Below are 24,633 nucleotides of genomic sequence, written 5' to 3'. Positions count from 1 at the left end.
TGTGACTATACCACAGCTTCTCTGTCCATTAATTTGTTGATGGACACTTGGGTTGCTTCCACCTCTTTATTATTATGAGCAACACAGCAATAAACAAAAACCAACTCAAAGTGACTCAAGGACCTATCTAGAAGTAAAACCAAAACTATAAATTTCAACAGAGAAAAGATTGGAAGAACTCTAGAAACCCTAGTCCGTGGCATGAATAGTCTCCCAAGCATCCTGAAAAACCCTCAACCAAGAAAGAATAAAATAGATGAATGGGATCTTCTAAGAATCAAATTGTTATGTACATCAAAAAACTTCTCTAACAGGTTAAAAAGGAAAGCCACTGACTGGTAAAAAAATATTTGGTAAGGACATGTCTGTTAAGGGACTTAAATCTAGAATCTATAGAATACTCCAGCACCTCAACAAGGTAAAGGTAGACAACTCACATGTAAATTAGGCACAGGATATGAACAGACACTTCACCAAAGAAGAGTTTCAGATGGTGAACAATTCATGAACAAATGTTCAAAATTGATATCTCTAAGATAGATGTAAATCAAAACAACCTTGAGATATCATCAAAGTTCAACAGAGCAGCAAACAACAAATGCCATTCAGGTTGTGGAGAAATCAGAACCCATATTCACTGCTGGTGGGAGTGTAAAATGGTGCAACCACTATGGAAGCCTGTATGGCACTTTCTCCATAAGTTGGAAATGGAAATATCATTTGACCCACCAATTGCACTACTGAGAATATACTCGAAAGAAACCAGAATTTCCACCCAAACAAATATATGCACACCTATCAGTGAAGGGGGTAATCGGGATGGATGTGTTGGAGACAGTGCGATTGGCACAAGACAAAGCAGAGTTTAGGGCTGTTGTACATAGGGTCGCTATGAGTCGCAAGCAACTCGACGACACATAACAACAACAACAACAATGTTTATTGCTGTGTAGTGGCTGTTTCCTGATGTTTTGTGTTGTTGAGCTCATTCTGACTCATAGTGATCCCATTTATTATAGTCAACTTAAACCCAAACTCATTGCTTTTGAATGAGAAATAACCCAGTTGGCCTTCCAGCATATTTCCAGGGTTAAAAATTGCAAAGGAGGAGATTACCCATCTTCCCTCCATGAAGACATTGGTGGATTTTAATCACCAGAGAGGTGCCACCTCGGAGTTAGTGCAACTCTCTCAAGGCTCCACCACCGGAGAACTGATGCGATATTTATGAAACTGATTGCCAGGTCTTTTGCACCCAAGTGCAAAAATAAACTGCTTCTAATGTAAACAATTCTGTTTCTTGGCTTGTGCCAAGCCAGGATTTGAGTTTAAAAGTTTTAACTTTTCGTACTAAGGAATCTGCCTAAAACAGTGTCTAGTGTATAAAGAAATCTTAACTAAACAATGTAACTGAAATGGCAATGATTATTTTAGAAGAAATTAAGTATTGTTTTCTTCTTGGAGAAGCCAAGGAGAAATCTTTGTCAGAGCACCTTTCCTAGAAAATAACTACTTGATTGTTTCATAAATAACCTTTATTCAAGTTTATTTACAAAAAAAATTAATTTTGTATTATATTTCTGTTGATTATTTGATTTCTGTTGTGTTTGATTCTCAACTCAATAATTGTCCTTCATTACATTAAGTTTCTACAAAAAGTGGGATTTTATTTCCTCTTAATGATTTCATAAACAGAAAAATGCATAAAGAACCAATGAGTAATGGGATTTCATTTGAGTTGAAATCCAAGACAGAAGGTTCCCATGATAAAAGCTGGAAAAAAGAAGTACAGTTGTCTTTTGAGGCACCTTAATTATTAGGATTATAAAATATTAATTAGATGAAGGGCTCTTTCATAAAAATGTTCCTACTGTGCTGCTCACTTAATAACTAAAATTAGCTATAAATCCAAGGTTCATATGAGGAAAGATGTATTATGTCAAAGCAATCGAAACTAAGTTAGAACATACTATTAAAATGCTAAAGGAGCTCTATTGGCTTAATCATAAGGAGTTTTACTGACACCCAAAGGCAAGTGATTTAAATCCTTCAATTGCTCCATAGGAGAAAGATAGGCAGTCTCCTCCTGTGTGATTTATTGTCTCTGAAAACTCACTTGAGAGTCATCTCTGAAGTTATTACAACGCCAGAGCACACAGCAACAATAAATAAAAATGTTAGTTATATATATAGTCAGAACAGATCGTCTGAGACGCTGGCTGTATGAGGAGGAATGTGGCATCAGGATTTGTGGAAGAATCATCAACAACCTGCATTATGCAGATGGCACAACCCTGCTTGCTGAAACTGAGGAGGACCTGTAGCGCTTGCTGCAGAAAGTCAGGGACTACAGCCTTCAATATGGATTGAAGCTCGACATCCGGAAAACAAAGATTCTCACTATTGGTCCAATTGGCAGCATCAGGATGGATGGTGAAGAGATTGACATAGTTAACAGTTTTAGTCTACTTGGTTCCACAGTCAACATTCTTGGTGACAGCAGCCAGGAAATCAGGAGACAAATTGCATTAGGAAAGTCAGCTGTAAGGGACCTCTCAAGAGTACTGAAGAGCAACAACGTCAGGCTGGAGACTAAGGTGCGCCTCATCTAGCAATAGTTTTCTCAGTTACATGCTATGCATCGGAGAGTTGGACAGTGAATAGGGATGATAGAAGGAGAATTGATACCTTTGAGCTGTGGTGCTGGAGAAGAGTGTTGAATATACCATGGACTACTAAGAGAAAAAACAGGTTTGACCTGGAGAGGGTGAAGCCGAAGTGCTCCTTGGAGTCAAGGATTCTGAAGTTTTATCTGACATACTTTGGGCATGTTGCAAGGAGGGACTTGTCCTTGGAGAGTGATATCATTTTTGGGAGAGTGGAGGGACGGCACAGGAGAGGAAGACCCTTGATGAGATGGATTGAGTGAAGTAGTGGGAATGAGTGTTTTTGAGACGGCAAAGTTGGCACAGGATAGAATGGCAGTTAGGGCTCTTGTACATAGGGTCACTGTGAGTCGCAAGCGACTTGATAGCACATAACAACAACAACAACAACATACATAGTCAATTAAAACTATATCATTTTATTACCATATAGTTTATGATGTTTGCAAAGAAACAAGCTTTTTAAAAATCTTTAGTTATTACTTAAAGTCCTAATTCAAATGCTCAGTAATGTTAGGGGTTGAGGGGAAGAGCCACGAACAAATATTTCAGCATAAGATAAATGGCTTCTTTCGCCTTATGAAGATGCAGGGCTATAGATTTCTAGAAAAGCTATGTAACTATCTGATCTATAATATGGTTGGTTGATGTTGATTTTCAAATTGATAGAATCTACAAAAATAATTTGTTGCCATCTTTTAAAAGATATTTTCCTTTCTCTCCCTGGAGGAAATATGGTGCACTGAAAGCAATCTAATCTGTAGTCAAAGGCTTGTTCTAGTCCGTAGTGTAATACTAAACAGGTATATATCAGAGAATCTTGAACAGTCAGTCTGTCTATGTGCTTTGTTAATTTTAAATTTAACTGTTTATCTCTGTGGAGACTAAGGTGAGTCTGACACAGGCCAAGGTCTTTGCTATCACTTGTTATGCATCAGAGAGTTGGGCAGTGACTAAGGAGGATAGAAGGAGAATTGATGCCTTTGAGCTGTGGTGCTGGAGAAGGGTATTGAGGGTACTATGGACTGCTAGGAAAACAAACAGATTCATCCTGGAAAGGGTTAAACCGGGTGGCTCCTTGGAGGCAAGGATTCTGAGGCTCCGTCTAACATACTTTGGACATGTTGTAAGGAGGGACCGGTCCTTGGAGAGGGACATCATGCTTGGTAGAGTGGAGGGACAGCGCAGGAGAAAAGGCCCTCTATGAGGTGGATTGATTGAGTGACTGGGGTAATAGGGATAGGTGTGTTGGAGACAGTGCGATTTGCACTGGACAGAGCAGAGTTTATGGCTGTTGTACATAGGGTTGCAATGAGTCGCAAGTGACTAGACGGCACATAACAACAACAATAATAATTTTAAATTGAGGGAAGAATATTATACTCTTTAAAGAAGCTTTTGGAATCATTATTGTTGAATTGTAATTTAATTTATTCTGCAAAATCAAAATAGATCACATGTTGTTGTTTTTGTTATGTGCTGTTGAAGTGAACTGCAACCCATAGCAACCATACGTACAGCAACTCTGAAGCCTGCCCTGTCCTAAGCCAGTCCCACTAATTCCAACACACCAACCCTCATTGCCCCAGTTACTGTATCAATCCTTCTCATCTGGGATCTTTCTCTCCTGCTCTGTACCTTTACTCTTCCAAGCATGTTGTCTTTCACCAAGAACCGGTCCCTCCTGGCCATTTGCCCAAATTATGTGAGACAGAGCATCAAAATCCTAGCCTCAAAGGAGAAACTTGGTTTCACCGTCTCCAAGACAGACTTGTTTGTTTTCTTGGTGGTCCATGGTTTATTTAAGACTCTTCTCCAACACCACAACTCAGAGGCTTCACTTATTCTTCTATCATCTTTAGTCATCAGCTCTCTGATGCATAGCAAGTAATTGTGAAGGCGATGGCCTGGATTGGGCATACCTTAATATCTAGACTGACATCTTTGCTTTTCAGTACTCTGGAGAGGTCCCTGACAGCAGATTTTCCCAGTGCAATGTGTCTTTTGATTTCCTGACAGCTGATGCCAAGAGTGCCAATGTGGAGCCCTGTAAAAATTGATAAATGTGACATCGTATAACTACTTAACTTTTCACTTGAAGTCCAAATATGACTAAAATAATTTCTACTTGGAGGAAATTTTTTTTTCATTCAGTACTGTGTTGGTCATGTGAAAGTCTTCCTCTGTCTTATTTTAGAGGGTTCTGTGGTGACCAAGTGGTAATAAGCTGTGCTGTCAAGTCAAAGACAAAAAGCATTCAAAAAGTCATTTGAATCCAACTGCTCCAATGGAGAAATATGGGCAGTATCTTCCTGTGCACTTAACATCCTCTGAAAATCTGCTGGAGGGTTGGCTATGAGTCATTTCCGACTCAATGGTACATTGTGTGAGATCTATCCAGATAAGCTTAGTTCTAACTCTCAAATATGCCTCTACCCCTTTGTGAGACTTAGTGAAAGATGTTCACCTTACCAAATGTTTGATGTGTTATGTGGACATAGTAATATTTCCATCCGTGTTGTAAGGCATGGATGTAGAAATGTACTCCATTCAAAGCATTTAGGATGTTACTTATCACATAATAGTCTCTCAGTAAGTTGCAGCTTTTGTTATTTTTGGTGCTTATTTTCTAAATAAGAATTATTTCTCTTTCTCAACTTTGTCTGTGTATCTGTGTGTTTGTGTATGTTTTATTTTACAGATGGATACACAACTGATGACATTGAGTTTTACTGGCGTGGAGATGATAATGCAGTAACAGGAGTGACAAAGATTGAACTCCCACAGTTCTCTATCGTAGATTACAAACTTATCACCAAAAAAGTTGTCTTTTCCACAGGTTTGTACAAGGGAGGGGGTGGGTAATGGGTAAGGGGTTTTTGGCATATTTTTCTAAGAGAGTTCACTTTCTTGGTACCAAGAAAAGACAGCAAGTATTGGTGAATTAGATACACCAGAACTCCTCAGGCCTCCACCAAGTCTGCAGCTCAGAGACTTAACTCATCCAGTTCTTTCCAGGAGGCAACAGCAGCAAAGCTGCAAGGTCAGCTATCTGCCTCTTATTTCACAGAGAGAGTACTAATTGTGAGAGACGGAATACAGAAAGAGCAAAGAGGACCTGAGCCAGACGCCTGGATGGGGCTTTTCTGCTAGGGAAGGATGAGCCTCTTCTGTTCCAGTCACTTCTTCCAGTTTGTCATGAGTTTGAATTTCATTTAAGGTCGGATATAGGTAAATTCCGATAGCATAAAGGCAAATGAAAAGAAGGCCCCCTCCAAAAAACAAAAAACAAAAAGGTAAAAGCTGCCTCCTCTGACTAAGCATTTCGCAGAATTGGTCCTAATCCTCTGACACCTCCTGGAAATTGGCCAAGTTCAGTGAAGTTTGCTCACAATGGAATCATCTAACAAATGTTGAATAGTGGAATTTTACACTTTCTTCCACAAAAAGCTTTCCTTAAGCAACTCTATCTCTTTTTAAAATTATTTAAAACTATTCTACATTTTAAAATTATTATATGCCCTTGCATTGTTCTTACTCCTTACCTATTGAGATTTTGTATTGTCAAATTTGGCTCCATGAGCACATATTTTATTTTATTTTTGGTGTGAGTGTAAGTACTGTTAAATCGTATCTAACTGGTACAGGAGGAGAGTGTCCCTCCATCTTAGCAGAGCATCTGGTGGATTCACACTGCGCACCTCTGGGATTACAGTGCTGCTTCTTGCCACTAGGCCACCAGAGCTCGCCGAGCAAATTTTTAAAACTATTTTTCAAAAGAAAATAATACCTCAAAATGTCTAATTTATTAGACACTTACTTAAGGAAAAAAGTACACAAAAATATGATTTGTTATGTTTTTCTTATTGAAATAAATCTCTGAGGCACAAGAATAGTCGATACTGTAAATGGGGATTTTGAATTTCCCTTTTGCAAAGTTTCAGCCACTTTGTATCCCTCTATACCATGGGAAGCAGGAACTGTGTGAATTTAAATTTCATGGAAGTAACCTCAAGCTTTTAAGCAAAATACAGAAACCACAAAAAACTTACCAAATTATAAGATCTTTCAAACCCATAAAGCCCTATCGAAAATAATACTTACTTAAAATCATGTTACTTTAATGTTAAGATGCTTGTTTGAACTAATTTAGCTAAACAAGGCTTTCAAAGTCTTTAACCTTCGAGGAATTGACTCTTCAGTTATCTCTTTCACAAATATTGTGATGCTATGTCTCTTAGGGGAGTTCAGGATCCCTTTGACACTCTGATGAAATAGAAGAATTTCACATGCACAAAATTTAAGGTAGTTCCTGCACCATCTTCGTGTGTTTATGAAGAGTTGTGAGGGCTTTTTGTTTGTTTGTTTTCTATATTAGTGTGCAAACTTATTCTGTATTAGACCTATCATATAGCATAAGCTCACTTAGAGAGATGAAGGAGTGAACAAAGAGACTGTCCCAAAGGGAATTATTATTACAATTATAAGGTTTAAATACCGTTAAATCAGTTATGTGATGCTAGATAAGTTAGAGCTGGTGTTCTTTTGATTACTGATGTAGTCAACTTGAGGAGGTTTTGATGGTAAAAATCCAGTGTTCCCAGACTGCTTTAACAGTAGAAAGGAAAGTGACCTCCAGCAAAACTGAAAGTTTAATTCAAGGAAGATAAACTGTTAGAAAGTGTTTAAAGGATGATATCCTATCAATATTGATAAAACTTAATCATGTTCTTAAATTGTCTTTCTAGGTTCGTATCCTAGATTGTCTCTCAGCTTTAAGCTTAAGAGAAACATCGGCTACTTTATCCTACAAACATACATGCCTTCCATCCTGATCACCATCCTCTCCTGGGTCTCCTTCTGGATTAATTACGATGCTTCAGCTGCAAGAGTTGCATTAGGTATGTCATTTTCTGACTGCTTATAGATAGTCTTCTCTGTGTGTTCATACATGCGTGTGTGGCCTCCATACCCCTGGAATTTGTGATACAAGAGGCCAGGCTTCACACATTATAATGATTTGCCTGTAAGAAAAAACAAAACAAAACAACAAAACAGATCATTTAAGTGATCTGATTCACAGCGTTAAATCAATTAAACACAAATTAAAATTATTTCATGTCAAAATTAGTTAACCATACAGCTGTTGGTAATGAAATTAGTCCCATCAGTTTGATATTTCATTGAAGCATAGTTTGTGTAATTTTGCTTACATAATTGTTCAGTTTGTACCTGTGAAACTTTATTAGGAAGACTCTTGCCTTATTTCTTTTCCTGAGCAAGTAAAAGGAATGATAATATGTAGCTAATGGATAAACAAGAAGTTTTCTAGTCTTATTAACATTTTGTATTAATATAATGGAGAATGGGAGATAAAAAGTAGACACGTTGAGGAAGTATCCACTTCTGGTATCATTTATACCATACCTAGTTTTATAATATAAAAATTGGAGGAGAATAAATTCTGTTTCTTAAACATTTTTATACCATTAGCTCTAGATACAGTAAGTTTATAAACAGTTAGAAACCTAAATTGCATTCAAAATAATTATATTAAAATTAAAAATGAATTTGTTATTTCTGTAACAGATACATTGTGGTTCATGGATTTTGATATTGGAAAAATAAGGTAGTTAGTAAATTTCATTCATTTCCTTATTCAGTCAACATATGTTCAATGCCATTCACTGTGTGAATGCCTGAGTTTACATTGGAAGCAGGACCTGACATGAACCTATCCTGATGGATCTTACAGGATGGTGGGGGAAGAGAACAGTGTGCAAATAAGCACAAAATGTAAATTACAACTGTGGTTAGTATACAAAGGAGAACATTGTGTGAAAACATATCACTGGAGATTTGTCACAGTCTGGAAGGTAATTACTTCTATGCTCTTTAACCCTTGAATCACAATTTAGTTTTAACATAAAAGGGAAAGTGAAATAGTGAAATTTGCTAACTACCTTATTTTTCCAATGTCAAAATCCATTAACCACAATGTATCTGTTACAGAAATGACAAATTCATTTTTAATTTTAATATAAATGTTTTGAATGTCATGTAAGTTTGTAATAACAATTTGTCACTAGGTTTGTAAGTACCATAAGATGATATTTAGATAATTAGTAAAATCATCAATGTCCCTTTGTTGTATACATGTGATACAGGATAATATGTAGTTAAATAGTGAACATAAGAATATGAAAGTGTTCCAAAACAGCACTGCAATGTAAAACATAGAAGCACTTGAAAGTAGCCTAGATCTAAACCAACACACAGACATTTCTGACAATGCTTGGAAGAAAATGTTCAACTCTGTTTCTTCTCTACCATCTCATAAGCATATTTGAAAAACAAATAAAAAGTATGGTTTTGTTAGAGTGGTAAAATAAAATCATAAAATGAAATTCCACAGGAAAGAATCTCTGAGATGTGACACTGAGTAGTATCTAAGAACACATTGTTCAGAGTCAGACTCACCTCAGTTAAAGGAAGACTCTTCAACTTCTCATCTGTGTGATCCTGACCTGAGCTTTGACTGTTTTGATGCCAATATTTTGTTTCAGAGGTGGACTTCATAACGATTAAGACTCTTGACCCCCACTGCTTTTGTTCAGCATATCGCTCTGTGCCCTTCCAATTAGAGCTTTGAGAGAAACTACTCCCCACTGCTAGGAGTGCTCACTCAGCCGGACAATTCTTGCCCAACCCTGTGTGGCCTTTTCTGTCAAAAATCTGTGTTTCACTTCTCTATTGTCTGTTTCAACATTGGATGCCTCGTTGCTCAACCTACCCACATGAGAGCTTCCCTGCTACCCTCCATCTCAATTTCAAATGGTACATCATTTGATATTGTTGTTTTAAAATTATCAATCCTTTCCTCTTCCCCACTCACTTGGATTATTCTTAAAACCTCTTGACTGATTTTGTTTATTCAAGGCTTACATGCATCTACTTTTTTTTCTACCAAAATGGTTGCCCCAGTTTTGACCACATGCCTTCCTGCTTGGATATGGTCAGTGAGTCCACATTGCTTTCGATTATCAATCCAAATGCTCTCCTCTTAGGCTGTGTGTATATGATTGTCTAAGATGCAGCACATATTTAAGGCTGTGCTTTCTTCACCCTTCTGTACCCATATGAGGTTCTACAGGTTCTTATAATAAATAGTGTACTTTTATGCCCTAAATCCAATGTTTACACTAAAAAGTTTTCTTTATCAGTGTCCTATTTTTTCCCTATAATTATATTTTATTAATTTTCATAAACATTTACAGAGATTTTGGGTTTCCATTCATTCATTGTTGCAGTGTCCTATTTTTTACTAGAACGTCTGTCTTCCCATCCTTGGTGTCTTTATCAAGGAGCAACTCCCACTTACTCCCCAGGACTCAGCATAGAAATCTTCATTACATCATAGTTTTTCCCCAGGACACCAGAAGGCTGAACTCCATACTTTGAACTCTTACCCTGCAAAACATCTTTAACAAAACATTTAATTAATACATGTAAGCTACCAACAGAGTTATACATTAAATTAATGTATCTATAAATAACAAAAGTTGACATGTGATTAGTGATTTGCATATCTTCATGGCATTCACTGCATTTAGGATATAATGTTGTAGTTTTGTACTATCCAGTCAAAATCATTGTATTTGATCCTCCAGCATGTGTACTGAAGCAGTAAATCACATGGGAAGAGACAGCCCATCTTTGTCTTGAAGAGCAATTGGTGCATTCAAACTGCCTGCCTTTGAGTTGGCAACAGGACTCCTTACAAGTAGACCAGCAGAGCATAATCACCCAGTAAATATTTTGTTATATAAGTTAAACAATGTCTTTACTCTCTAGGAATCATGGAACTAGCAAGGAAAGGGGACATCATGACTTTAACCCTATTTTTTTTTCTTCAGGAATTACAACTGTCCTGACAATGACTACAATCAACACCCATCTCCGGGAAACTCTCCCCAAGATTCCCTATGTCAAGGCCATTGACATGTACCTGATGGGGTGCTTTGTCTTTGTTTTCATGGCTCTCCTGGAATATGCTCTGGTTAACTACATCTTTTTTGGAAGGGGACCACAGCGTCAAAAGAAAGCAGCTGAAAAGGCTGCTAGTGCTAACAACGAGAAGATGCGCCTGGATGTCAACAAGGTAAATTCAAGGAACAAGGCTTCCTTGTTTCTTAACTTATAGAAGAATGCCAACAAAATAGACTGGTTCCTTTCTTTAATAAATGAGGAAACTGAAACCCAGAGAAGAAAAGGAGTAATCTTCCCCAAATCAAACACGTAATTAATGATAAAGATAGACTTGTAGCCCAAGTTAAAAATTTCAATGCCCTTTTCTTTAACAATTGCTGTTATTGTTAGATGTCACTGAATTGGTCCAATTCCTAACGTTTCTTTATGTGACAGACTGGAAAGCTGTCCAGTGCTGCTCTGTTCTCACAATCGTTGCTGTGCTTGAGATCATTGTTGAAGCCATTATATTAATCCATCTCATTGAGGGTCTTCATTTTGGTTGACCCTCTCTTTTATCTAAGATGAAGTCAGTCCTTCAGAGATTTCCTCCTCCTAATGGCATGTATCAGTCCATAAGAAAAAGGTCTTGTCATCATCCCTTCTAAGGGTCATTCTGGTTATACTTCCACTGTAAATATGTTTCCGAGAGTCCATAGTATATTCACTGTACTTTTCCATTAACAGTAGGGGGTTCCAGACTGCTATCATCCAAGAACCACCTTCGCATTTTTTTCAAGTAGGACTATAAAGTTTACCATTATTTATATTTCCATATAATTATCTTTAAAAGTATAAAAGTATTTTAAAAGGATATTTCTTAGAATTTCAATGTCTTGCTTGCCAAAATAACGGAAGATTATTATAAAAATAAAATAAGTAACAACAAAGTCAAGTTAATAAATTCTGATAAATTGCCCAGTAGAAGCTCTTAGATGGATATTTGCTTTTTTGGATACAAAAAGAGATCACTGAGCATTAGAAAGGTCTTAAAGGCTTGACAGTCAAAGAGATTTTTTTTCCTTAAAGTAAAGAGGAAAGAAAAAAAAGGGAAGGAGAGAAAAGGAAGAAATAATATTTTCCTGTATCGCTGCATTCCATGAGTTGGAATTTATGGGTGACCCTCCGTGGTGTTTCGATGCTGTGAGTTGCACTGCCTGAGACTAATCATCATTCTGCATACAGGTTGAAAATGTAGAGATAGGACACATCATCATTCTTTAGCTAGTGGATTCGAATTGTGTGCCTTTGGATTAGCAGCACAACACCTTTAAAACTGCCACCAGAGCTACAAAACTCAAAGTGTCTTTTAAAAAAAAATAAAGCAGGCTTTAATTTACCTGCTGTATGCCTGGACATTGAAACTTTTTTTAAAAGACTTTTTTATTATTCTTTGAGTGACTGTTTATAAAGCATTTTGGTTTTTCATTAAATCATCGATACATTTTCCCCCCATTCATTCATTGCATTTTTCTCCCTACCTACCTCTCCCTCTAAAAAAAAAAAAAGAAAAGTAAAAGAAAACTTCTTTCATTGTCATACAATCCCTCCCCCGAAGTACACTGCACTATGCAGCCTTCATTCTGGACTCCTGAATTGGTGACCTAGTGGCAAGAAGCTGCACTGCAATCCCAGAAGTATACGGTTCTAATCCACCAGATGCTCTGCTGGAGAAGGAGGGGCAATCCCCTCCTGTGTCAGTCAGATCCAATCTGAGGTACACATACACAAAATAAAAAAATAATAAAATTGGACATGGTAACTTTTAAGACCCAGATTTTTGTTACTGTTGTCGAAAAGATATAAAGCAAAACATACTAATTCAAAAATGTCCGTTGGACAAACAATTCAGTGACATCAATTGCATTCAAGTTCTGAACTATTCTAACCTTTGTTTTAAAATTGCTTCTCCTCCATTAATATAAACTCACTTCCCTCAAGCTTCCCATCTAACCTTTTGAGTTACTATTATCAACATTGCCTAACGAGATAATTCTTTAAAGAGAGCACTAGGCTTAAACAAGACAATATTTACTAAAACAAAATAAGTACTTGCTTAAAGAAGACTTCAGGTGATGGTTTTGGTTTATTGCTTACCTTTCATTTGCATTTTAACAATTCTAAATTTGATTCAATTCTAATAATAACAGTATACGTATATAAGCAACTTGATAACAATATATCTCCTCTAACGCTGAATTTTCTTTAGAGAAAATTCTATATAACAGCCTCCAGCTCATTAATTTCTTCAATTTGAAAGTAAATTTGGTATTATATTTCATAGTTTTTTCTAATCAAGGCCTCTCAGAGACATGAACGATTTGTGCCCAACTGCTTACCTGAGATTGGTTGATTGAACCTACCCACCTATGTAAAAAAATAAAGGTATAGTGATTGGCTTCCATAAAGATTACAGCCAAGGAAGCACTATGGTTTAGTTCCACTCTAACCCATGAATTCACTTTGTGTCCTAATTGACTCAGCAACAATTAATTGTTTTGTTTTGTTTTTTCTCCCTGACAGTTGGGTTTGGACTACAGTTAAAACTACTTGTATCTGAGAAGTTAATATTTGAAATGATTCAAATTTCTAGGATATCCTTTGAAAGAAATGTTCAGTTTCTCTCAGATATTTAAGGTATCATTTAATGGAATGAATTTGATTCCAGCCTATTCTCCTTGCTTTCTCTGGTTGTCAAATAAAAGAATACTTTTTTAAACTGATATTATGATTTTCCTGATATGGTAACCTCTGTCAAGAAGAGAAAATGAATAAATAAATAAAACTAATTCATAGAACTGCAATTCGAAATGAGTCTAAATCAATTGCTTAATGCAAATCTAACTTAGTAAGACATCTAATCTCTTTTCACTTTTGTCTACCATATTTTTACACCAATTTGCATTTAGATGACAAATTTAAGACTCAGTACAGTGTTGGGTTTACAGCACACCAAGCCAGGAGACATTCAAACAGTTCTAACCTTAGCAGAGTGAGATAAAAATATGGTAGAGAAAGCTCACTGAACATGTGTCCCAGGCACATTTCCTATCTCACCATCTCCACTAATCTGATCACAGAAATTGAGACATAAAAAACTCCAAAGAACAAAAACCCCTACAATTCTTCTAGATCAAAACAGGATAATTTTGTCTATAATTAGGTCGATTTGTTTATCAAAACTGAGGCAGAGATGAACGTAGCTCCTTCTTTCTAATAGGTAGAGGTAAAGGATCCTGTTAAACGTCTTATACGCTTAATGAAGAATTTTAACGAATAATTACCAAGCTAAAAATGTCTATATTGCTGAGATTGAGGAATCCGGCTATAGTCATACCCTTGATTTAAAACATGAGAAACTGAGGCTCCAATAGATAAAATTAACTGAATTACTTATTTGGTAGATTCTTAAAATTCTATAACAGAAGTAATGTCTCCATTTTCTTTGATTAGCAAGTAGTAACAATAGAAAAATATAGCACTGAAAGTTATAATTTGAAAAAAAAACAAATCCAACCTTCTGTACAAATATATTTAGGTCAATTAAACTGAGTTTTCCCCTTTCAAATGATAATAACTGTGTGACAGTGAAGAAGTGACTCAACATTTCTGGCCCTTCAGTTTCCTCATTGGTAACAAGATTGTTATGAATAACATTTGTGATTGTGTGTAGAAAAGCTAGCACTTATAGAAAGCATTGAAAAGTAGTAAATATTGATACAAACAATATAAAATATCACAGTAAGCATCATTGTTTTAAAAAATTGAGAGTGTTCATGATGTTTGCTTGTATGTTTTACATGTTGTCGCATATAAGATGCACTCCCGTGCCTCAAAAAGAATGCTATCTGTAAAGGAATATTTCCGTTCAGAAGTATTAAAGTCAAAGCATAGAAATTTAGTTTCAACATGTATTAGCTGTCAGATCTATAGTGAACAAACTATTTCAAACTTCATCAATTACGTCTTATACCAGGATATCCATCTTGATTGGATAAAAACAGAATGGAGCCCACAGCCATCTTTATATTCTAGATTCCCATGGCTTCTTTTCTTACCCAGAAGGAAAGCTTTAGAAGAGAGTCACATTGGTTCTTGATTGCATAATGCTTTTCTTTTTTTCCCCCGTCAGCATTATGATTAATGGCACTCTATTTTGTATCAAGATTATCCCTTTAACTGTAATTTTGAGGTCTTTTTTTTTCTTCTTCAAAGGTTGACCATGTATAATCAGCTAAGCATTGTTGGCTTCTCTGGAAAAAATATCAGTCCCTAGGAGAGGGATTGAATTTTTTATTGTTCTTTGACAGTTTCCTAGAGATGGAAGCAGTGTGTGAGATCACCTAAAGTGATTTTAAAATAGGGCTGTGCCCCAAGGTCAGAAACCCATCAAAATAGGAGGTTGTCCATGTGGAACCATTGCAGCTCAGACACATTCTTCCACATCTTTCCAATCTCTTTCCTGCCTCAGTTTCTCACATTTTTTTTTTTATTTTAGGGGACTGATTTATAGCTCTTAAAACTACTGTTGCCTATTATTTAACTGATACAGAAAGGAAGGCTATACAAGTTTGTACAGCAAAGTTAATATTTCTGACACTTGAAAAGCCTCTTCTGTATTTATCTAGTGTATATTTTGCTAGCAAATAAAATAAGCAAACAACTTTTATTTCCTGTCCCCATCCCATCTCACTCCCCCAAAAACCCCCACCAAGCCCTAAAACAAAATGAAGCAAACAAAAATTAGTAAATACTTTCAGTAGATATTGATTTACAATGACCTTATAGGATAGGACAGAGTAGAGAGTACAGGTGGCCTAGTGGTGAAGAGCCATACTTCCAACTAAAAAGAACAAGTGGTTCTGAGGGAGAAGGATGTGCAGTCTCCTTCTGTGTGATTTTTAGCCTCTTAAACCCCACTGGAGGGTCAATTATGAGTCAGATCCTACTTGACTGCACACATCAATACCACAGAATAGAACTATAAGACAACAAAAGGACAAAGTAGAACCACAGAGTTTTCAAGGCTAGTAAGGCTTTCTGGAAGTGAACTGTCTCCTTTAAAGCACCTGGTAGGTTCACAGTGCCAGTACTTCAGTTAACAGTCAGACTCTATTTACTTTGCCACCAGGGATCCCTGATTCCACAATAAGCCATACGTATATTCAGCTCCCTTTACCTCATAGGAAATAAACAAAAATAAAGCAAAGCTCTTGTCTTCTAAAAAGCATTGCTTAGAAACAACTGTCAGTTCCTGAGTTGGTACAAAATAAAGTATAAAATATCAAAGTTTCTAAAGTAAACCAGCAAGAGATTGTTGAATATTTCCCCAAAGATTCTGTGATAGTTTGTGTATGCATCATCTCTATCCTGTACTGTAAAGAGTTCTTTCTTATTACTCCTTCCAATTTTTTACTTGCTTTTGATTGATTCACTCACTGTTCTTGCCATACCTGAAAATTCTCAGTTCTCCTTCCCTTTAAACTTTGTTTCTTTTTTTCACTATGATTATATGCATATTTGAGAATTTACTTCTGACTTTTTTACTATTTCGATTCTTAAATATTTTAAATGTTTCTAAGATTCTAATTGTTTAGAAAGATTCAAAACCACCTATTTCCAAATAAAGTTGCACCATAGACCTCTCTATTTAAGGGCATTCTTTAATCTGCACTCATGATATTGGGGGTCTCCTTGTTATCCTTATTCATTGTGCCTAATCTTTTGTAATGAAAATCCACTAAAATTAATTTACTCTATTTATTTCTAGTGCTTAGAATAAGATTTTTTAAACAAAATACATTAAACACAAGTAAGAATTCCTATTCTTTGTTAGCATTGGTCTTTTCTTATGCTTTCTAAAGACCAGATGCATTAATCTATATTCTATTTACTTTAACCACCAATTTTAATTTAGTGGCATCAATCAACTTAATTAGCACATTCTCTACTTTGTCTTCCAGATTTTTTATAAAGATATTAAACAAAATGGGACCCAATATCGATCCTTGTGGGACCCTACTGGAAACCTCTCCCCAACTAGACGGACTACCAATTACGATTTCTCTCTATACACGGTTAGATAGCCAGTTTTTAATCCATTTATTTGTATTTGTTAGAGCCAATTTGTTTAGATTTCCATTTAAAATAATGTATGGGGTCTGTGCAGATGGCCTGTGGAAGCATGTTCGCAGAGGCTTAGACTAACATAAATGTTTTCATGAGGTCTCAGAAGTGATTTTCCCAAGTTTGTCTTAAAATAATAATAATAATATTAATAACTCTGTTGAACCTAAGCTACAGCATTTAAATCAGGCATCATTATCGTGCTATAAAATAGGAAAATAGATCATAGTTTGATAGTCTTTTTGTTTGCTATGAGAGGTTAGAGCATCATTATATACTCTGGTCATTTTTAGTTTTGTTATGGTTGTTGTATTTCTTTTGGTTAGTTGAGTTGTTGGGGAATGAAATATTTCTTCTGGTGGTTGCTGCAGAGTTCAAGAGCCTGTATTTCTTGGTCTTATTAATTTCAACTGAAGAATGTTATGTATACTTGCATCAAGTCCTTGTTGTTTTATTATAATTTGTTTTCTTTTTTCAAGTGTTATTTTGACAGACTTAATGCTTTTATAGCAAATAAGATGCACTTTTCAGATTGTGCCCTGTCAAAACTTCTGATTTAAATCAAACCAAGAGAAAACCTATTTTACTTAATCTATAGTGTCTAAATCTTCATGGTTTTGTACCTAACAGTCAAGTTATCATTCTTACTTCCCTAGAAATTAGATGACTATAAAAATAAATACCACATTGAGCTTACCTACCATCTACTACTTGTCCAACTCCAGTTTTTTTATTTCTATTTTTAAGTGTATACTTAAAAACCTTTTCCATAAGGACTTGATGCTAGATGAGCTTTTGTTAGTGTATCTTGCAAGTACTGTTATATTCCTTCATTTTACTGTTCTGATCCTATATTCTTTGAAATCATGTTGCTTTATTTGAGATGGGATGGGAGTAGGTATAGCTAAACCTCTGAATTGTTAATTTAGTACAATATAAAATTTACCATTTTATTATAATATTTTCTATGTTATACATAGTAACAAGGTTGGATAATTGGAATTCTTAAATTCATTCTAGAAGTAGAGATACTTAAAATTTTGTTCATAATTGCTAGAGTCATAATCCCCTAAAATATCCAACTATCTACGTCTATGTTCAGGTACCTCATTTATGTTGTTTGTTTTCCTGTTTTTATTCTTGCTACACTTGGATGAAATTTAAGTAGACTTGTTTGGCTGGGTAGTATTTCTGGTAGAATTCCACTAATGTGGAAAAGCGTATTTGACTATGGAGTTTGGCTTTATGATGAAAATGGTTGAATGATGTTTTTACTTTTCAAAATGAAAACCAAATCACATAATGAAACTGTTTACTAACTAGGTAAATCCACATGAAATTCGGGGATAGCATCAAATTATAGGAATCTTGATGAAAGTTTGCTTCATTAGTGCATTAATTTGTTCAGTTCAAAACTTGAATAATACTCTAATTCCAACCCTTCCTGTATTTCATAAATAATCATGTTAAAGGAGTGTTCAGTGATTTATTTTGGACTGTGAACTTTAATATCTTGTGTTTTACATTCTTTCCTCCTTGTTTGGTATTCCTCTATTGTGTCTTCTGAGTTTCTCTCACTTATAGGTGTATAATTAAAGCGTGAAATTCGGTTTAGTATTAAGAAGACCAAATAATGTGCGTGCTATGGTACCTTTAACTTGTAAAAGCAATGAAATTCATGTGAAAGAGAGACAGCTGAGTACACTGGGGAGATGGGGGCTTTAAAGTCAGACTGGAACTGAATTGATATTCAGGCTTTCCTTTTGATATACTGTGTGGCATTAGACAGTTATAATCTTTCTAAACTGTTGAAGTTCTTCAACTGAAAACATTTAATTTCTGCCTTGTAGTTACTAAGAAGGTTGACTTAAACAATTGTTTCAATGTCTTGTACAGTATCAAGATATCCCATAAGTAATTGCAATTAGATGATGGCACAGAGTGTGTGTTGTGCTCAGTCTTTAAAAAAATATTCTAACATTAATACTTTTTTCATTGTCAAAAGACAATTACAATCACCCGAATCTTACATGTGTATTATTACTACCGATTGCTGTCAAAATTATTCTTACTCATATTGATACTAAAGAAAAGAATAGAACAGTCTTGTACAGTTTCCAAAGCTACAGTCTTTGAAGAAGACTACCTCATCTTTTCCCATGGACACATTGTCAAAATGACTTACAATCATAGTGCTATTTTTCACTTAACATCTTCATATTTCTAAGTATAATATATGTTGCATAAATTAGTTAAGCAACTATTCTTAGGTAGATGCATTCCTTCTAAGTGTTTTAATATCAAGAACATTCTAAAATAAGCACTCAAATGCAGGCAAGTTGCCACACTATAAATTGTTGATAAATTTCTTGCGGCATAATTGTTGTTGTTAGGTGTCATTGGGTTTATCCTAACTTACAGCAACCCTGTGCACAGCAGATTGAAACTTTGCCAGTTGTGAGTGGTCTTCACTGTCTCTTCTGTGTTCAAGCCCATTGTTTCAATCACTGTGTCAGTCTCTCTTATTGTCAGTCTTCCTCCCCTTCTCTGACTTTCCACCTTTCCAAGCGTAATGTCTTTTTTCCAGGTACTGGCCTCCAACACTATGTCCATATCATGTGATTCTTACCACTCTTGACTCATTGAGGTCTTTTATCTTCTTTAGAGAGACTTATGAGCCCTTATCACTTTTAACAAGAAAGTTTTCATCTGTATGATGCAAAGTGTTGTTTGATCTCCCTCCATCCCTTTGAATATATTCTTTATACAGTCTAGCTTCTCCAGTTGCTTGCTCAAGATATAATTAATTGGCATGGGGAAAGATAAAATCCTAATCCAAACCTTTCCTGATCTTAAGCTATGCAATATCTCCCAGTTCTATTAAAATATTATTTCTTGGTTCATGTACACATGAACAGATTTAAGTGTCTGGAATTCCCATTTCTTTTCATTGTTAGCTGTAGTTTTTATTATACACAGAGTCACCTTTGCACAATCATAAAGACTACTGATATAGACATCCTTCTGTCATCCTTTCAACCAAGATCCATCTCACATCAACAAGGACAGGTCTGTTTTAATGGCCTCTTTTAAATGTAGCCTGACTTTCTGGCAGTTCTCTGTAAATGCTCTGTAGTTTTTACATAATTTTCAGCAAGATTTTACCTGTATGTGAACCTAATTATGTTGTTCGATAATTTTTGCATTTTAGGATTGTCATATTTTCTCTAGAATGGACATAAATATGGATCTCTTCCAGTGGGGAGCTGTCTTCCAATTTTATTTATATGAGCTTGTGAGCACATCGAGGACTGCATCTGCTTGCTCAATTGGTATCCTATTAATTTTGGAAACTTCTTTTGGCCAAAGCACCTACTACAGCTTGGGTTTCTTCCTTTAGTACTATTGACTCTTACTCATATACCATTTCTTTCTTTTTCTTTTCTTTTCTTTTTTTTTCTTTTTTGTAACACAAAATTTCACTCTGGAGGTGTTAATAATAGGCAACAGTAAAATGACTGGAAACAAGTATGTCACAATTTTAGTATCATTTTAATTCTACAAAGTAGAAATATTGTTGTCATCACGTTGGCTCCAACTTTTAACAACTCTGTGTATACAAGAGGGAAAAATGTTGTCTGATTTTATATCATTCCCACAGTACCTGCTGTAAGTAAACCAGTTGTTCAATCACTGAGTCAGTTCATCTCATTGAGGATCATCCTCTCTTCTGCTGACACTGGTTTTCCAAGCATTGTGCCCTAGGGTCTGGCCTCTCCTAATAACATTCAAAGAGTATGTGGGATTATGGGTAACTACTCCTTTATTTTGAATATTTTTATGAATATTTTTAAAAATAGAAGATTTCTTGGAACAAGAGATACATTGTCAAGTGGACTGGGGGTTAACGGGGAGAGGGAAGAAAATGTCAAGAAAATGTTCTTGAAATGACCAGTTTTTTGTGGGGTACAGGGATTCTGTGTGTCCTTGTCATCTTCTTTTGATGCCTCTTGTGTCATTCAGTATTTTGCCTATGAAATCTTTCGGTATTCCAGCTAAAATCTTGAATGTGTTCTTCAGTTCTTTCAGCTTGAGAAATGCTGAGCATGCCTTCCCTTTGGTTTTCTAATTCCAGGTCTTGGTACTTGTTGCTTCTGCTCACCTCTCTTATTTCATTCTTTATTTTACTATAGTTTATCTACATTCTAGAGCAATTTTCTAACTTTTGGGTTATTTGTTGTTTTGGGTTTGTTTGGTTTTGTTTATTTTTCTTTCCTTCCTCTTTTATTAACAATGTTTTACTTTGTTCATGTATGATATCTGGTCTTCAGTTGTTATTGCTCAATGCATCAACTCTGTCTAGAGATTTTTTAAAATTCAAATTATATGAGTTCAGTCATATTTTGGTTCTCTTGAAATTATTTTCTTTAGATTTAGTTTGCACTTGTATGTGGGCTCTTGATGATGTGTTTGATAGCTAGCCTCTGGCCTTATTCTGACTGCTGGTTTTTAATTTTTCCATGATCTTTTTCCACATATTTGGTCAGTTTGATTCCTCTTTGTACCATTAGTCAAGTCCTGTGTGTACAGTTGCTGTTTGTGGTTTTTAAAAAGCTATTTGCACAAAGTTCTATCATGTGCTTTCCAGTCATATTTATGTTTAGTCAAAGCTTCCTGTTGCTGTTTACCAGTGAGTTAAGACCAACCTGAAGGTGATTCTTCAGTGAGTTTCCCCAAGGCAGGAAATCACAAGGGAAAGGCTTGCTCCTCATTCTTCTATGCAGAAACTGGATTTGAACCACATATTTGCATTGGCAGCTTAGGTGTCTTTAACATACATATAGCAAAATAATTTTTGATAAAACTCCTGCTATAATTTACATACCTAGTTGCTCTATATGAGAACTTGATAATGCTAATTCATACACATTGTTGTTGTTGTTATGTGCCCTCGAGTCGTTTGTGACTCATAGCGACCCTATGCACAACAGCCCTAAACCCCGCTCCATCCTGCGCCAACCGCACTGTCTCTGACACACCCACCCCGATTACCCCAGTCACCGAATCAATCCATCTCATAGAGGGTCTTCCCCTACTGCGCCGTCCCTCCACCCTCCCAAGCATGATGTCCCTCTCCAAGGACCCGTCCCTCCTGGCAACATGGCCAAAGTATGTCAGACGAAGCTCCAGAGTCCTTGCCTCCAAGGAGTAGCTTGTTTAATCCTCTCCAGGATGAATCTGTTTGTTTTTCCTGGCAGTCCATGGTACATTCAGTACTCTTCTCCAGCACTACAGCTCAAAAGCATCCACTCTCCTTCTGTCCTCCCTAGTCATTGTCCAACTCTCTGATGCATAACAAGCGATTGCAAAGACCATAGCCTGTATCAGGCGCACCTTAGTCTCCAGAGAGACACTGTTGCTCCTGAGTACTTTAGAGAGGTCCCTAACAGCAGACTTTCCCATCGATATACGCTTTTTGATTTCCTGACTGCTGGTGCCAAGAGTGTTGACTGTGGAGCCAAGTAAACTGAAGCTGTGAACAATCTCAATCTCTCCGCCATCCATCCTGACGCTGCCAATTGGTCCAGTGGTGAGAATCTTTGTCTTCTTGACATTGAGCCTCAGTCCATACTGAAGGCTGCAGTCGACCCTTCGCAGCAAGTGCATGAGGGCCTCCTCAGTTTCAGCAAGCAGGGTTGTGTCATCTGCATAATGCAGATTGTTAATAGATCTTCCACCAATTCTGATGCCACAATTCTCCTCATAGAGCCCAGCCTCTCGGATAATCTGCTCTGTATACATGTTGAAAATTCATACACATACAACTCATATTATTATTACTCAGCCATTACATTTGCAAAGATAAAACACTAATATTTAAATGTGCCCAACTGTGAAAATTGTTAGGAAAGCCAGAATAATTTAAAAATCCCTTATGTAGTTCCTCTTTCCTTCATCCAAGTGTTAAGACAACCAACCAACTCTCAATGCAAATGGAGGCTCTTAAGAGGAGAAAAGGTGCTTAACAAGGTCAATATTGTATAAAAGTATTGATTTTTAAAAAAGAAAATAAAAATCTAAGTTATATTTAAACCAATGGGAAAATCTAATAGCAATGTCAAGCATCTAAAGAAAGAAGTAACATAGAACTTTGCAAGAATACCACCACAGTAAAAGAGAGAGGAACTCAACACACAAATGAATTTATTAAAAAAGAATAGAGTTAATATGATAACAAATACTGCATAAGACCATTATTGTGAAAATAGGAGGATAACTGAGAAAGATATACATGAATGTTCAAAAGGGAAACAGGAAAAGGGATGCTGGAGAATGTGAAGGGCAAAAATCACTAGGACAGTAAACACGAGTGTGCAGGGTCGGGGGAATCAAGGAATAGGGCTTGAAAAGAAGGGGTAATAATAAGCATAGACCAATAGTAATTAATTATAAAATCATAATGTACACAGATTATTGTATACAACACAATGTATATAAATTATTTTATGCAAAGCAATGTTAAAAGTTGAAGTATCAAAGGGAGAGAAACACCACTAATATAAAAAGCTTTGTAAAGAGCAGTACAAATGTTTAAATAGATAATAGAATAGATTATTTACATAGACAAAGGGAAAGGCAATGCACAAAAAGGGGATAATCATCACATTGTCATTATGGAAAGAAAAGACAGAGAGGTGTGGGAGGATAAATAGAAATCAGAATTTCAAGAAAAAGAAAAATAATGAATATTAAAAATTTATTATATTGAAAAAAGCTAAGATGATAAAAGAGAATGAAATGTAATAAAATGAACACAAAATAATCTTTATGTGGGAAAACAATAAGCAATAAAAAGAATCAATGGAGTGTCAAAAAAGATAGTAAAACAAAATTTAGGATATAGAAAATAATTTCTATCACAGATGAAATATATAGAGGTCAAAATCAATAGATTAAAGAAAAGAGATAAGTAGTAAAGTAGAATATAAAAATACTTAATCAGTGCTAATTGATAATAATAATAATGATAAGCTGTTCAAATCCGTTAACTGTTTTGTGGGAGAAGGATGGTCAAGGTCAATCTCCTTTCATGCTGTACCTGCCTCTGAAAACCCACTGGAGGGTCACTCAGCTATGGGTCAGTTCAACTTGACAGCAAACAACATGTGCTTAAAGGTGTTATAACTTGGAGGTAATTATTATTCTGTATTACAGTAATTATATTTTTGCAGATGATAAACTGAAACACAGGAAGAAAAATTAGCTTGCATAAAGTTACACAACTAACAAATAGTTGAGGTAAAGACATTACTCTAGAGATTACACTCTTAACGACTGTGTTATACAGTATATTTTTATACATACCCATTATAGAATTAATCTGTGGACAAAACTAAGATGTACTAAGAAAATTATACAAGCTCACTAACACCATGGAATAGTATTTCAAAGTTGCTAAACTTCCACCAGGAAAAGAGAATGGTATATTACAAGGAATGTGAAGAAACTCTATACTTCGCAAAACATTCACAATGATACTCAATTCTGTAAGAGAGTGGAAAATATTTTATAAGTCTAAAAGCAGGTAAAACACAAAATGTTGATATCAGTGATGTGTAACAGCAAAAGAAAGAAATACTATCCTCAAATGCAGATTCTAAGAGAATATAGCATCTTTTAGTCATTATATAAAAATTAATCAGGGTTAATAATTTAATCAAGCAATCTAGTTCCAAATAAACAATAAGAGCAAAAGGTATGTAAAACTAAATCTATTAAACTCTAAAAATTGTTGTTGTTGTTTGTTATGTGC

The 24,633-nt window shown here is 35.6% G+C and overlaps 1 protein-coding gene across 3 annotated transcripts in view; it reads left to right on the top strand.

Moving 5' to 3' along the window:
• GABRB2 (gamma-aminobutyric acid (GABA) A receptor, beta 2) overlaps window positions 1-24,633 on the top strand; it is a 369,112-nt gene that overhangs the window by 293,355 nt on the left and 51,124 nt on the right. For 2 of the 3 annotated variants that reach the window (XM_006897043.1, XM_006897044.1), the window contains exons 6-8: window positions 5,368-5,505; window positions 7,415-7,567; window positions 10,583-10,827. In XM_006897043.1, coding sequence (XP_006897105.1) covers window positions 5,368-5,505; window positions 7,415-7,567; window positions 10,583-10,827 — 536 coding nt within the window. Of the gene's footprint in view, window positions 1-5,367; window positions 5,506-7,414; window positions 7,568-10,582; window positions 10,828-16,657; window positions 16,772-24,633 lie in introns of all 3 variants that reach the window. The other variant, XM_006897042.1, reaches the window with a different exon arrangement.

Source organism: Elephantulus edwardii, unplaced genomic scaffold (genome assembly GCF_000299155.1).
Source record: "Elephantulus edwardii isolate Elephantulus edwardi_28Jun2011 unplaced genomic scaffold, EleEdw1.0 scaffold00197, whole genome shotgun sequence".
Taxonomy (NCBI): Eukaryota; Metazoa; Chordata; class Mammalia; order Macroscelidea; family Macroscelididae; genus Elephantulus; species Elephantulus edwardii.
The sequence above is the reverse complement of the archived record's forward strand: the minus strand, read 5'-3'. Positions and strand labels throughout refer to the sequence as shown.